This window comes from Crocuta crocuta, unplaced genomic scaffold, assembly GCF_008692635.1.
Source record: "Crocuta crocuta isolate KB4526 unplaced genomic scaffold, BGI_CrCroc_1.0 scaffold55, whole genome shotgun sequence".
NCBI lineage: Eukaryota > Metazoa > Chordata > Mammalia > Carnivora > Hyaenidae > Crocuta > Crocuta crocuta.
The window spans coordinates 5,541,145-5,556,233 of NW_027530512.1; the positions used below are offsets into that span (position 1 = coordinate 5,541,145).

Consider the following 15,089-nt stretch of genomic DNA (forward strand, 5'->3'; position numbering starts at 1 on the left):
GTTAATATACTAACTACTTTATTTTAAATAAGTTGAGTGTGTGCTTTCATATCTCAAAGTCTCTAGACCCATTTGTTAGTAGTGTCTAACTCTGGGGGTGAAGTTAATTCATAAGTTATACATTTTCTATTATTTGAATATTTTTACAATGAACACTTTTGAATTTTGTAATTAGATAAAAATATTAAAGATACAAAAGGTCAATTTGTTATAAAATAGAATTTTTAGTGAATTAAATTGTCACTCACATCAAGCCATCTATCCACAATAATATTAGCTTCTTTCTCAAAAGGAGGCTCTTCAAAAATTCTCATTTTATTTAGATGAAATTGTAGGTTTCTACAGATCTGGTTAATCTTGTCTACAACTTCTAAATGTTCATTAAATTCTTCTTTGACAACTTCAATCTGTAAAAAAAAGTTAGGTAACACATTTTTTATATATTTGCATAGAAAAACTAGTAAGAACTAAAATTCTATTATTGGCTATTCAGCTTCAAAACAGTACCGACTGGGTGGCTCAGTCGGTTAAGTGTCTGACTCCTGATTTTGGCTCAGGGCATGATTTCTCACAGTTTGTGAGTTTGTGCTCTAAGTCGGGCTCCGTGCTGACAATGCAGAGGCTACATAGGATTCTCTCTCTCCCTCTCTCTCTGCCTTTACTCCCCCACCCCAAAATAAATAAATAAATTTAAACAAAAACCCAACACCATAACAGAGTATTTCCTTTGTAAATTATTCTTTTCTAAAGCAGACTGTTATTTTTCCACTTTTTCAATAAAAAGTTTTTAGAATCCTAACCATCTCATTTACCAGTAATCCTACACACAAATTTCTTCTCACTCTGCATGATGAAGTAATTGTAATAATCTAAAACCATGTCTCTTGCCCTTGTGAAATGACAGTCTACAAAACAAAACAAAACCAAACCAAACCAAACCAAAACAAAAACAAAAACAAAAACCTTTCATGCAACAGTATAAAAAAACAGCAATTCCTAGATTCCTCTAATCATCTGTGGAATGATGAAGAACCAGGTTCATCTAAATAAAACATATAGAACTCTAATAAATCTTTAAAATGACTTCATTTCATCTTCTTTGATCTTAACTCCAACATCATTTCTTTTTATTGTATTTTTTTGTTAATTTGAGAGAGAGAGGGAGGGAAGGAGAACAAGTGAGGGAGGGTCAGAGAGGAGAGAGAGAATCCCAAGCAGGCTCTGCGACATCAGTGCAGAGCTCAATGCAGGGCTTGAGCTCACAAATTGTGAGAACATGACCTGAGCATAGATCAAAAGTCGTACACTTAACCGGCTGGGCCACCCACGTGCCTCCCAACATCATTTCTAACACAGAGGGTAAAACACTACATTATTAAAAGGCCGATGATCTTAAACTACAAAATAAAATTTGAGTGTTGACTAATGTAATCTTAACATTTTACTCACCTTACCAGTCTTAGCTGAGCATTTTTAACAACTATGTAAAATCTGAAAATAGATTTCCCATAAACAAACACCTAAAAAGGTATACACCGTAGGGGACTTCCATTTCTGAAAATATGGAGTAGACATAATTTTCTCTATTCTTCCCATTAGGTACAACTAAAATCCCTGGCTATCCTATACAAAACAAACTTAGTAAGAATGAAAAGTGGAGAGTTCAAGAAGTGGAGTGTTCAAGACCAGTTCTAGAACACCAACTTGGTGGTAAGTTCCCTGAATTTTCTTTTCCCCGTAGATTGATAAATAAATAAAAATTAAGTAAGTAAATAAATAAAATGTATATGGAATGGTGAACAGACTGGAAGACCTAAAACATCTGAAAAAGAAGAACAAAGTAGGAAGAATCAGTCTACTTGATTTTAAAACTAAACATAGAGATACAGTAATAAAGATAATATGGCACACATAAATCAATGGGAAAGAATAGTGAACCCAGAAGTGGACCCACACAGTCTGTCCAACTGATTTTTGACAAAGTGCAAAAGCAATTCAATGGAGGCAAGAGAGCCTTTTCAACATCTGGTACTGGAGTAACTAGACATCTGTGGACAAAAACATCAATCTTGCCCAAGTCTCACACCTTATACAGAAACTGACTCTAAATGGATGATGGACTTAAGTGTAAATTGTAACACTGTAAAACTTTTAGGAAAAAATAAGAGAAAATCTTCAGGATCTTGAGCTACACAAAGAGTTCTTAGATTTTAACACCAGGGGTGCCACCTGGGTGGCTTAGTCAGTTAAGTGTCTGACTTCGGCTCAGGTCATGATTTTACAGTTCGTGGGTTTGAGCCCTGTGTCAGGCTCTGTGCTGACAGCTTGGAGCCTGGAGCCTGCTTCAGATTCTGTGTCTCCCTCTCTCTCTCTGTTCCTCCCCAACTCATGCTCTGTCTTGCTCAGTCTCTCGAAGATAAATAAATGTTAAAAAAAAAAATCCTATTTATAACACCAAAAGTACATCCATGAAAGGAAAAAATGATAAACTCTACTTTACTGAAATGAAAACCTTTTGCTTTGCAGAAGACCCTGTTATGAGGATGAGAAGACAAGCTCTAGTTTGGGAGAAAGTATTTGCAAATCACATGTCTAACAAATGGCTAGTACCTAGAACGTAAAGAGAATGCTCAAAATTCAACAGTAAAAAACAAAACAAATCTAATTAGTAAATAGGCAAAGGATATGAAGAGATTCTTCCTCCAAAAATGATATACAGATGGCAGACAAGCACAAGAAAAGATTATCAATATCATTAGCAATTAGGAAAACACAAATGAGAACCATAATGGGATACTAGCTCTCAGAATGGCTTTAAAAAAAATTGAGACAATATCTACTGCTGGCAATGATGCAGAGAAACTGGGTCATTCCACACTGCTGGTGGGAACAGTTGGGCAGTTTCTCTAAAAACTAAATACACAATTAACATACAAGCCGGCAACTGTATTCCTGTGCAGTTAACCCTGAGCAGTAAAAACTTATATTCACATAAAGACCCTTATATGAATGTTTATAGCAGCTTTACTTATAATAGCCCAAAATTATAAATGACCCAGATGTCCTTCAGTGGCGAATAATGAAACAAACTGTGGTTACAATCCATACCATGGAAAACTACACAGCAAGAAAAGGGAACAAAGTATCAATACATTCAAGAATCTGAGTGAATCTCCGGAGAATTGTGCTGAGTGAAATAGTGAACTCCCAAAAGTTACATATTGGATGTACATACAGGAGGGAAAAGGGTAGGGCTATAAAATGACGATGTGAGGGATCCTTGTGGTGATGGAAGCCTTCTTTATCTTGACCGTATCAATGTCAATATCCTGACCGCAATATTGTACTATGTCATTTTGTAAGATTTAGCACTGGGGAAACTTACAGTAAAGGGTACTCAGGATCTCTCTGTATAATTTCTTACAACTGCATGTGAATCAACAATTATCTCAAAATAAAAATTTAATTGAAATAAATAAAAATTGAATAAAAATTTTAAAATGGAAAAAAAAATTACTGGGGAGGTTTCTGTCTCCTGACTGGATGCTGACCGATACATCTGCAAAGCTGACTGCAAACTCCAGTGTTTTCTCTCCTGGCACAAGACTCTGCACTGGGCATAAGACATTTTTGTTCAATTACATGGAAAAATAATTTGTTCAATTATATGGTACAATTTTCAATACATTCAAAGAACTCTGTTGTTACATTGACATAAGCCGCCAGTGGGTGAAGAGAAAAGAAAGAGCAAGAGAGAGTATCTTCAGCACTGACAGGAACTGTGGGGTTTGTTCCACAATAAATGGAAAGGGTAGAATAAAGGAAAGTAGGCTCGCTCTGTCTTTTTCCAAACTTGAATGGTCCCCTGACATTCTAGCCTTTAGTCTTACTTTTGCACTTCTGTCTTCCATTAAAGAGACTGGAAATCTGGCCCCATATCCTAGATAAACATCCAGGTTTCTATGGTTTGGAAGACAAAAGTTCTCAGTGATATTGTATTTCAACCACTGGTACAAAGCATCACGCTACAAATACCTACTACAGAAATAGATTGTTTCTCAAGATAGTATGTAACTCGTCACAAAATTAACTGAAAGTCATGTTAACAGTGAGTACTAAAATTTGCTTTGTTCAGTTAAGAAAGCATCTGAGAAAAAAATTTAAATATTAGTCTACTAGAACTTGTATAGCTTCCATACAAAGTAATATATTATTCTAGCAAATATGTAAAATGCTCATATGCCAGATACTATGCTAAATACAAAAATCTCAATAAAATAAGAAATGCCAACGCTTTTATACATTTCATAAAGGCAATTTGGTTATTTTATTAATTTTTAAAGTAACTTTATGAGCAAACCTTTACCGTTGAGAAAGGGGGAAGAGACAAAGCCATGTTAACTTTTACTTCTACCATATATATATTTCAAACATTTACATAGAATGCAATATTACGATGACTGAAACATGACTTTGTAGTCACAGCGATCTGGGATTCAATCATGATTATGCCATTTTATCTTGGGGATACAGCCATATAGTCTTGGGGAAGTTCCTTAACCTCGGTCCTCACGTTTTTGCCTTGGTTACCGAGGAAGTTGCTAATCTGTCCAAATTCCAGGACATAAATGAGACATTACTGATAAGCAGGATCAGCGTGTCTGAAAAATACAATATATGGATATGGCTCTTTTTTCTGCTCTATGTTGCCCCCTTATCACTTAACAGGTAAGATCCTGGAGACCAGCATTATGAACCTATCTTCACATAAGATGAAGAACCCAGGTTACGGTATCAATATTTGAGCTACTCTGTGATAAGATTCTAATATTTGGGTTTAGATCTGGAAGAGAAAATGGCCTTGTACGCATTTAGGCTGGCCTGTATGCTTGAACCACTTTTTCCCAGAGAACCTGCTGGGGTATTGGGCACTCATGCAAATTATAATAAAGCAATACCATTTGGTCTTATTTTTTGAGTATGTATCTCCTTTGACAATCCCAGAGCAAATCAGGAAAACCGACAGGGCAGGGTTAGGAATTCCTTTGTTCTTTATTCTTAACACCATCTTAGTAACTTTAAAAACCCTACAGTTACTTCTAAAATCCTCTAAACCTTGGTTTTCCCACTAATATAACAGGGTTAATGCTTAACCCTTGCCGGATTATTTGGGAGTGAAATTATAGAATAATGTGTGAAGAACTTGGCACATGGTGGCCACACCATCAATGGCAGAAGCTTTCACTACCATCACCATGATCATTTGTTGTAGTAGTAGTAGTAGTAGTAGTAGTAGTAGTAGTAGTAGTAGTAGTAGTAGTGTTACTTAAAACCTCAAAGCCACATGATACTCTTATTTGCAAATGAAACCAATTTTGCTGGCTTCAGAATTTTCCAGCTCCTGCAGCAAGTCAATTATTGGAGTAGAAGGGTATGGTTTGGCCAGTGAAGAAAGAAGTAAATTAGTAAATTTTAAAGTGCTACACTTAATGACTTTGGTATTAAGAATTTTCCATATTTAAGATTATATCCTTAGGCTAGATTCCTAGAAGTAAAATATTTGGTCAAATGGGAGGCAGATTTTCAACGATCTGCTAAAATTTTTTCCAAATAATACTGTCAAAGTGTTTTCCAAAAGGGTAGTATCAATATTACTCTGACGAGCAACATAAAGAGTAGACATCTCATTGACTATCAAAAGGCAAACAAACAAAAAAAGGTATTTTTGAGTAGCTTTGGTTTCCTTTGATGAGGAAACCTTTCATTATTCGCCACTGAAGGACATCTGGGTCATTTATAATTTTGGGCTATTATAAGTAAAGCTGCTATAAACATTCATATAAGGGTCTTTATGTGAATATAAGTTTTTACTGCTCAGGGTTAACTGCACAGGAATACAGTTGCCGGCTTGTATGTTAATTGTGTATTTGGTTTCCTTCTCATGAGGTTCGACTATGTCTCTCTCTTCTTTTCACAACTGTCAATTTGTTTCCTATGTACACATATTCACTTGGATTTCAATGGTTTACTCACTAATTTCTATGAGTTCTCTGTACATTATCGCAAACCTTACTCTATCATATTTATGAAAATACTTTTCTATTCTATAGTATTATTTAAAGTAATAAAAAATTAAACTTTATTATACTAACTTCCATTTATGAGGGCATGTTTCAATGAACTATATTACTACTGTATATTTTGCATATGTGAAATCATATTATGCACAGGAATAATTTATTAAAAATCCTCATTCTTTGATCTCCCCATGGTTAAAATTGCTGTTGATCTGGGGGTGCCTGGGTGGGTCAGTCACTTAAGCATCCAACTTTGGCTCAGGTCACAATCTCACGGTTTGTGGGTTCAAGCCCTGCATCGGGCTCTGTGCTGACAGCCAGCTCAGAGCCTGAAGCCTGTCTTTGGATTCTGTGTCTCCCTCTCTCTCTGACCCTCCCCTGCTCACACTGTCTCTCTCTCTCTCTCAGAAATAAATAAAACATTAAAAAAAATTTAAATTGCTGTTGATCTGTCCTTATCCATACCAGCCTGTTTTTATAATAAACTTTATTGTGACAGGCAAAACTAAATTAAACGTTAAAACATGAAATAGAATTGCTGTTGAAACAAGAAACTATAAGTTTTTATGTTAGTTAATAAGAAATCCTAAGAAGTTGTTCTAATCTCCAAAGTGATGGTATTTGGAGGGGAGTCCTTAGACATGGCATTAGGTCATGTGGGTGAAACTTCACAAACAGATTTAGTGCTCTTGCCCCTTCCTCCATCAAGGACAGAGCAAGAAAGCAGCCATCTATGGACCAGGAAGCAAGCCCCACCAGACAGCACATCTGCAGGCACCTTGATTTTGTACTTCCCAATTTCCAGAACTGTGAGAAATAAATTTCTGTTGTTTATTTTTTTTAATTTAAAACGTTTTTAATGTTTATTTATTTTTGAGAAAGACAGAGAGACAGAGTGCAAGCTGGGGAGGGGCAAAATCTGAAGCAGCCTTAAGGCTCAGAGCTGTCAGCACAGAGCCCTACATGGGGCTTGAACTCATGAACCATGAGATCATGACCTGAGCTGNTAGAAGAGGCTTTAGAACTGGGTTATGGGTAGAGGCTGGAAGACTTTTGAGAAGTCTGCTAGAAAAAGCCAGCACTGCCCTGAAATGATGGTTAAGGGCCATTCTGGTGAGGGCTCAGAAAGAAAAGAGGAGAGCTGAGAGAAAGTCTCAGTCTTCTTACCGAATAACTAACGATGAACAGAATGTTCATAGGAATGTAGATGGTAAAGGCCATTTTGGTGAGGCTGCAGACAGGAAAGAGGAACACAATGTCGGATTGGGAGAAAAGGTGATACTTGCTATAAAAGTGGCAAAGAACTGGGCTGACCTGGGTTTGTGTTCTTGTGTTTTTGTGGAAGGTAGAACAAGCCAGTAATGACACTGAATATTTAGCTGAAGTTATTTCTTTAGCAAAGTGTTGAAGATGTGACTTGGCAACTCCTGACTACTTACAGTAAAAGGTGAGAAAGCAGAAATGGCTCAAAGATGGAATTGCTAAGTAAAAGGGAAACAGAACTTAATAATTTGGAAATTTTTCAGTCTATTCATATCCATATTGCCAAAAAATGAGCACACTGACAGAATGGCCAAAAGACCCTTTCATAAGGACATTGGTATAGACCAACCATCTCAACAGAAGGCACGCATTAATCTTCAAGACAGAAGAAGAATGACCCAAAAGTGACTCAGAGACCATCGGGTTGCTACTCCCATCATAGGCCCAGAGCAAACTGGCCCAGGGAAAAATATGGCTGCTTCCACCCAGCTTTCAAAGGACAGGGTCACCTGGTAGATCCACAGGTGTGGCACCCCAGCCCAGCAGAGCTGCACCCCCACTGCGGGGCCGTCCCACCAGGCCATGGGAATGATGTTGCCATCCCAGTGGGTTTGGAAGGCAGAGCATCAAGCCAAGAGGATTATTCTCAAGCCCTGAGGTTTAATGCTATTTGCCCTGTTACATTTTGGTCTTACTTGGGACATGTTATCCCTTCCTTCTTTCCCATTTCTCCCTTTTGGAATAGATACGTCTATCTTAACATCCGTCCCACTGACGTATTTTGAAAGCATATAATTTGTTTGGTTTCAGAGATTCACAGCTGGAAAAGAATTTGCCTTGGGATGAATGACATCTTGAGCCTGACTCATATCTAATATAGATCATATTTAGAGGAGACTTTGGACTTCAGGCTTTAGAGTCGATGCTGGGATAAGTTAAGACTTTGGGACTCTTGAGATGGAAGAATGTACTTTGCATGTGAGAAGGACATGAATTTTAGGGGGTCAAAGGCAGAATAGTATAAACTAGAACTGTCTCCAGAACTGTGAGACATAAATTTTCTGTTGTTTGTCAGTCCTCCAGTCTACGGTATTTTTTTTTTTTTTAAATAGCAGCCTGAACAGACTGTGACAACAGCCATAGAGGAGCTACTGGTGGCAAAAGGGTCAAGACCTGGACATAAATTCTCATTCGGGAGACTTACCCAAGACAGGGGCCTCTGCCTAAAGGTGATGAAGTGAGTTTTATTAGTCAGATAAATAACTTATCCAGAAAGTACAGTTCACCATTATGGGGTGGCAGGAGGAATGCTCATGCACCCATGAAGAGAGAGTGTTTACAGCCATACACAGAGTGGGTCACTATGACTGACACTCATTTAGATGCTGATTAAGTCCTAGACACTTTACAGTTGCTACTTCACCTGATCAGGAAAGGAAAGGCTTTCTATTGATAATCCCACTTCACTAGGCAAAGGCAGGGATTCCAAGACTGAGGAGGATTAGCACAAGTCAAGAGTAGCTACGAGTCAGCAACATGGATGGACCTTGAGGGTGTTATGCTGAGCGAAATAAGTCAGGCAGAGAAGGACAGATACCATATGTTTGCACGTATAGGAGGATTAGGAGGAACTTAACAGAGGACCAAGGGGGAGAAGAAGGGGGGAAATAATAGGGGAGAGGAAGAGAGGCAAACCATGAAAGACTCTTGAATACAGTTTGAGAACAAACTGAGGACTGATGGGTGTTGGGGGAGAGGGGGGAAATGGGCACGGAGGAGGGCACTTGTGGGGATGAGCACTGGGTGTTATATGGAAACCAACTTGACAATAAACTGTAAAAAAAATAAAAATAATAAAAAAAATAAAATTAAAAAAAAAAAAAAGAGTAGCTACAAGTCAAGAGAGACTAGATATCTGGTCAGTATCCAAGGCAGGGACTCAGGATCTGTAAATAAGGCAGACTTTGATCCTGACACAGTAGTACAAGGTGGGAAACAGGTATCAGGGGCACAGCAGAAGAGTGGCTATGTAAATTGGGACACAAGTTTGAGGTCAGTCTTATAAGGTTGATGGTGTTGAATTTGCTGAGAACAAAGGAAACCCACAGCTCTTTAAATCAACTGGGATAAAGACAGGATCCTTCTAGATCCCAAGACCACTAAAACCCAAAGCTACCTCTGCTGGATGAAAGCAGATAGGTGGGTTCTGAGTAGCCTCAACACACTGTCTGCTCGTGGTCTTGGTGGCCTTCCTCATTTAAATCTCAGGAAACCACCTACACAGTCACATACTGTACAACATGTGACTAAACAGGGCTCTTCCTGATTGATCAGTTCCAAGAAACTGAGTCTGAGAAAGTGGGTCTCAGACAAAGGTTATTCCTCATCTATAGCTCTGGCCACATGTCTGCACCCTGAATGTCACTTCAGCTTCAGGGGTAAGAGTTCTAGATAAAGACTAAATTGTCTGCAGGAATCTGGTTGATTCTCTCTCATCAAACCGTAAAGCCAGTGGGAAAAGCAACTTTCTGGTGTACAACAGGATAGTGTAGTAGTAGTATTCTTCAACTATTCCATTCTTCTGCCACTCCGGTTGATAACCACATCAAATCATAGAAAATAATGACACCTAGTGTCCAAAACTGTTATTCTTCTTTGAATATGTTGTGATTGGTTAGGCTATGAATACAGCTGAAGCAACATGGACCTAAACTCACCATCTTTACAGAAAGAGAATAAGTAAAAACGTAATTATTCATTTGTCTGCTCATAACAGAGCGGTTTTCCCATTATCTTCATTCTCTCAAGCCTGAAATGAAGCCTGTTTCCTTTTGGGTAGGAGGTCAGTGCAAAGACTGTCAAAACTGCACAGAAGTAGTAGCAGGGGTGACCCCGGACTCCAGCAGAACCACACTACCAGTATCCAAAACCAAATAGAAGCAACCCAGCATTAACTTGGGGACTGGATTTTCTCAAGCCCGAGTAGTAAATTCAGTAAGGTCTTAGATATCTAGTAAAACAGAGTCAATGTTCTTTTAAGCCAAGCTTCAAAAATGGCTCCATTTATAATATCCTCTTTTGGGGAGCCTGGATGGCTCAGTCAGTTAAGCAGCTGACTCTTGATCTCAGCTTAGGTCTATAATACCCTCTTTAATTGTTGAGGCCACTGTATAGAGTTCCCTTTGGAATCTGGACTCACCTCTCCTATTCTTTTCTTCAGGTTTTCTTTTCCCATGTAGGAAGCCTGCAGAGAGATGACATTCTCTTCTTTTTGAATCAAAGTTGTCAAGACATTTTTAAAATTCTGATACTGTTTTAAGAGCTCCAAAACTCTTTCACATTGGTCAAGGCTATGGGGGAAAAAAAGGTAAAACAAGTAAATCTCTAAGAATAGTAAAACCATTCTCTTTCTTTGTAAGTATCCTACAATAACGATTAATACATTAGAGAAGGGTTTTTTCCTCTTGACATGGTTTAGCATATTGTTTTACCAATTTAACTAAAGAATGATGGTATATATAGTTATCTGGCAAATGGGTGTATAAATAAGCACTGGAGTATGATTTTCACTAGGTCAATGGGAAATAAAAAAAATCACCAGATGTAAGCTCTAGAAAGAAACACAGGATTCATCATTTTAAGGAACCAGCATCTCAGTTTCATCATTAACCAAAAAATATCTTGGAAAACAGAGCCTCCCTAGCACTATTCTTGGAGATTCAGCAAGTCACAGTTTTTTTTTGTCTATTTGACTCATTCTAGAGTTAGCCCTTTTAAAAAAGTAAAGTAGGACAAATAATGTGACAGTTAGGATACCTGATTTCTGGTCATGGCTGGTCATGGGACCTTAAAGAAGTTACGTTAGCCTCTCTGGAGCTCAGTTTCTTTCCTCTATAAAATCAAAGGGTGGATGAGATCGAATACCACAGACAGGGTTTATCTTAACTACCGTACACTCAGGTTCCAGTAGAAAACAGGAGGTGCACTCAGACAGAGTTCTGTGTAAAAGGACCACTGATGTGAGCGGAGTTAAGGGAAACTTCCAGGGAGCTGGGACACTAACCAGAGAAAAATAGATACACCACTCAGCCTCAGAGGAAAGGGGGAAGTGCCCTGAGCCAGAGAGGAGGCTGACAGAAAGGGCCAGAACCTCCTGCTGGAAAGGGAGAGGGTTAAGATCAGCCTGACCTCTCTCTCTGCTTGTCTTCAAATCTCCTACTAGCACCTCCCACTTCTTGTCCTAACTGGACCCCTTGGTCTGGCTGGTACAGTCAGTTAGGGATCCCGGCCACTTCCCCCTCCAGGCAGAGAGTTAGGGAAAGAAGGCATGGATGGAGAACATTCAGCAGAATCACCAACTGGTGTGATTCAGTTAAGGACTAACTTAAAATAGGGACATTACCATGACTCATCTGTGTGGGTGCAATATCATCACAAGGGCCCATATTAGAGGGAGACAGGAGGGTCAGAGTGACAATAGAAAAAGAGATGAGAGAAGGGGAGAAAGGGCCAGATTAAGATTTGAAGATGCCATATGGCTAGTTTTAAAGATGGAGGAAGGGGGAGCACTGGGTTGCTCAGTCGGTTGAGTGTCTGATTTTGGCTCAGGTCATGATCTCACGGCTCATGAGTTCAAGCTCCACGTCGGGAGAAGACCCCACTTCAGATTCTCTGTCTCCCCGCCTCTGCCCCTCCCCTGCTTGCGTGCATGCTCTCTCTCTCTCTCTCAAAAATAAACACTTAAAAAAAAGATGGAAGAAGGGGACACACAGCAAGGAAAGTAGTAGGAGTTAGGAAGCTTCTAGAAGCGAAAGAAATGGATTCTGTCCTAGAGCCTCCAAGAAAGGAAGGCAGCTTAATTTCAGAAATTCCAACCTCCAGACTGTAAGATAAATTTGTGTTGCTTTTAAGCCACTAAACTTCTGGTAACTAGTTACAGAATAACAATAGAAAACTAATACAGGTAGGGTAATGATAGTAATAAAAACACTGGTTATTTGTTATTCCTCTTAGATAAACCTCCTAAATTCATCAAGCAATCAATCATCTAGGATTCCAGATCTTGCCCCTGACACTGGTCCCATGAGCTTCCAGTATGAAATGCTTAGGTTTGCTCCTCTTTTAGATCCATGGGAATGTGTTTTCAACATATTTCAAAAAGTTAATTGTGCTACATACAATTTTTCAGATTTGGGAGGGATTTTCTTCCTTACCACTCAGTGACCGAAGCTTTGGTATTCTCCCACAAAAGGGCCGTATTTTGGCACTGCTGATTCAGCGATTTTTCTCTGCCGTCTCTGAACTGCGGAAGAGAATTGACCATTTCTTGCAAGCATTTCTTCTCTTCTTCATATTCATCTAGATCCTTATCCAGTCTCATTAGTGATTTTTTCCTTGATTATGAAAGAGAAAAGTGTGAGAGCCCATTATTGGCCAAGCTGACTCAACACAAGTATCGGCAATTTGGGGGAGGCATGCTAACTTTGATTTGCCCTCAAATTATTATGCCAAAATTACACATTCCTATTAAAGAGTTCACAGGCTCTCTGCATTCCCAGAATACTAATTTGGTATTTTAAACATAATAAATATACAAAACCACAAGTAGTAACATTTTTCTGTGGTGAACACACTTGTAAAGAAAGTCATATGTGTATGAGAGAAAACAAAGACTATGAGCGTGTGCAAACAGGAAAGAGAGCATGGCATGGAGAGAGGACAAGAGTCAGGTGGTCGTGCCCTGCAAGTTCCTAAGGAAGAGCAGAGGAGGCCAAGGAGAATGGACCATGCACAGAAGTCTCGCATTTCTCCCTTGTATACAAAAAGCTCTTCCACATCAAAAAGGAGTCAGTTGACCTAAGAGTTTTAATCTGCAACCGAGCCCTGGGAGGGTTAACTCCATTCATCGAGGTCTACATTGCTTTTCTCAGGCACTCACTTCTCTGCCTCCTCTCTTCCAATCCTCTCTGGAATCCACTCCCATAAGGATTTCACTCTCTACCCGCTCCTCCAAAACTGCTCATCAAGATCTTCAGTGACTTCCACGTCGCTAAACCCAGGTTCCATTCCCAGCCTTGGCTGCCTTCACTGGTCAGCAGCGTCTGATACAGCGGACCACTTCGCCTTGTTGAAAGGTCTTCTCATTTGACCCCCGGACTCTCTTGGTCTTCCTCCTCCTATACTGGCTACTCCTCGGTACCTTTGGCTGATACCGAGTATCTCTGCCTCCTCATCTCCCTGATCTCTTAACATGGAGTGCCTGGAGTTCACAGCCTGAACCTCTTCTGTTGTCTGTCTGACCTCACTCTACCGACATCTATCTCATGACTCTTAAACAGCATTCTAACTGCTGATGACCCTCAAATGACCCCCTAGCTCAGTCCCCTTTCTTGACTCCATCTGTTGTTGAGTCGTGTTGACGTCCTTATTTCAATGTCAAATAAATATTTTGAACCTATCATTTCTAAAACTTGCTCTCTCAAAAATCAATAAAGCATTAAAAAGTGCTTTTTTAAAAAAGGGGGCGCCTGGGTGGCTCAGTCGGTTTAGCATCCGACTTCGGCTCAGGTCATGATCTTACGGTTCGTGGGTTTGAGCCCCGCGTCGGGCTCTGTGCTGACAGCTCAGAGCCTGGAGCCTGTCTTTGGATTCTGTGTCTCCCTCTCTCTCTGACCCGCCCCTGCTCATGCTGTCTCTCTATCTCTCTCTCAAAAATAAGTAAAACATTAAAAAAAATTTAAAACTGGGCACACTTGATCACTACCTGATAAACGTCATTCTTTCTCATCTCAGTTAATGGTAACTCCATTCTTCTAGTTGCTCAAGTCAGAACTTGGAATGATTCTCGACTCCAATCTTTCTTTTACAACCTATGTACAATGTGTACATTTACCCTATATAACTGTGGACTCTATCTTAAGAATTTATCCAGACTCTTAGCCCTTTTTGCCACCTCACCACTGGTCCATGCCATCATCATCCCTCACCTGGATTACTACCATAGATGAACTTAGACTTCCTGATCTTCCCTCGACTCCTATACTATTCTCAACACATTGGCCAGAGAGAGCCAGTTACAGTGAAAACTAAATCATTTCCATCTGCTCGGACCCCTCCGATGACTTCCTGTGTTACTTCAAAAAAAAGCCAAAGCTATCTCATGGCGCACAGGTTACCTGAGCTAAGCCCCATCCCACCCGTTCCCTCTCAGATCCCTTTTCATACTTCTTCCCCTCCCTGTTGACCTTCCCACCTCCTTGCCTTTCCTCAAACATGCCAGGCTCATTCTCACATGTACTGCTCCCTCAGTCTGGAAGGTTCTTCCTCCCAGGAGTCACTGGGCCAGCTCTCTCATCCCATCTGACTCAAAAGGTACTTTCTCAGTAAAAGTATTCTTGATGACCCTTTTTGAATTACAATCCCTTCCTCCTCCTCCTCCTCCGTCCTTGTTTGATTCTTCTTCATAGCTTTTATCACTGTCAAACACAGTGACTATCTTACTCCTCTCACCAGATGAGACTCTATCAGGGACGAGAGTTTTTGTCTTTTGCGTTAACTGCTCTCTCCCCAGTTCCTAAAGTAGCACCTGGCACACAACACGTATTTGTTGCATAGATAGCTACATTAAAAATTAAAGCAATTTATTTGTTATCGATGTACAGTTTCCATGCATAAATTAACATGCAATTTATTACTTATCATTTATGAATATACAATAAATAACAAATTAGGAATGAGTTCAACACCTCA

General features: G+C 39.5%; 1 protein-coding gene across 1 annotated transcript in view; it reads right to left on the reverse strand.

Annotated features, from left to right (window-relative positions):
- The window catches only part of SYNE2 (spectrin repeat containing nuclear envelope protein 2), a 336,140-nt gene that overhangs the window by 183,342 nt on the left and 137,709 nt on the right, over positions 1–15,089 (reverse strand). Inside the window, exons 31-33 of the mRNA XM_077767198.1 lie at positions 12,554–12,733; positions 10,540–10,690; positions 249–407 (exon numbers count right to left, since the gene is read on the reverse strand). Of these exons, the coding sequence (XP_077623324.1) occupies positions 249–407; positions 10,540–10,690; positions 12,554–12,733 (490 nt within the window). The remainder of the gene's footprint in view (positions 1–248; positions 408–10,539; positions 10,691–12,553; positions 12,734–15,089) is intronic.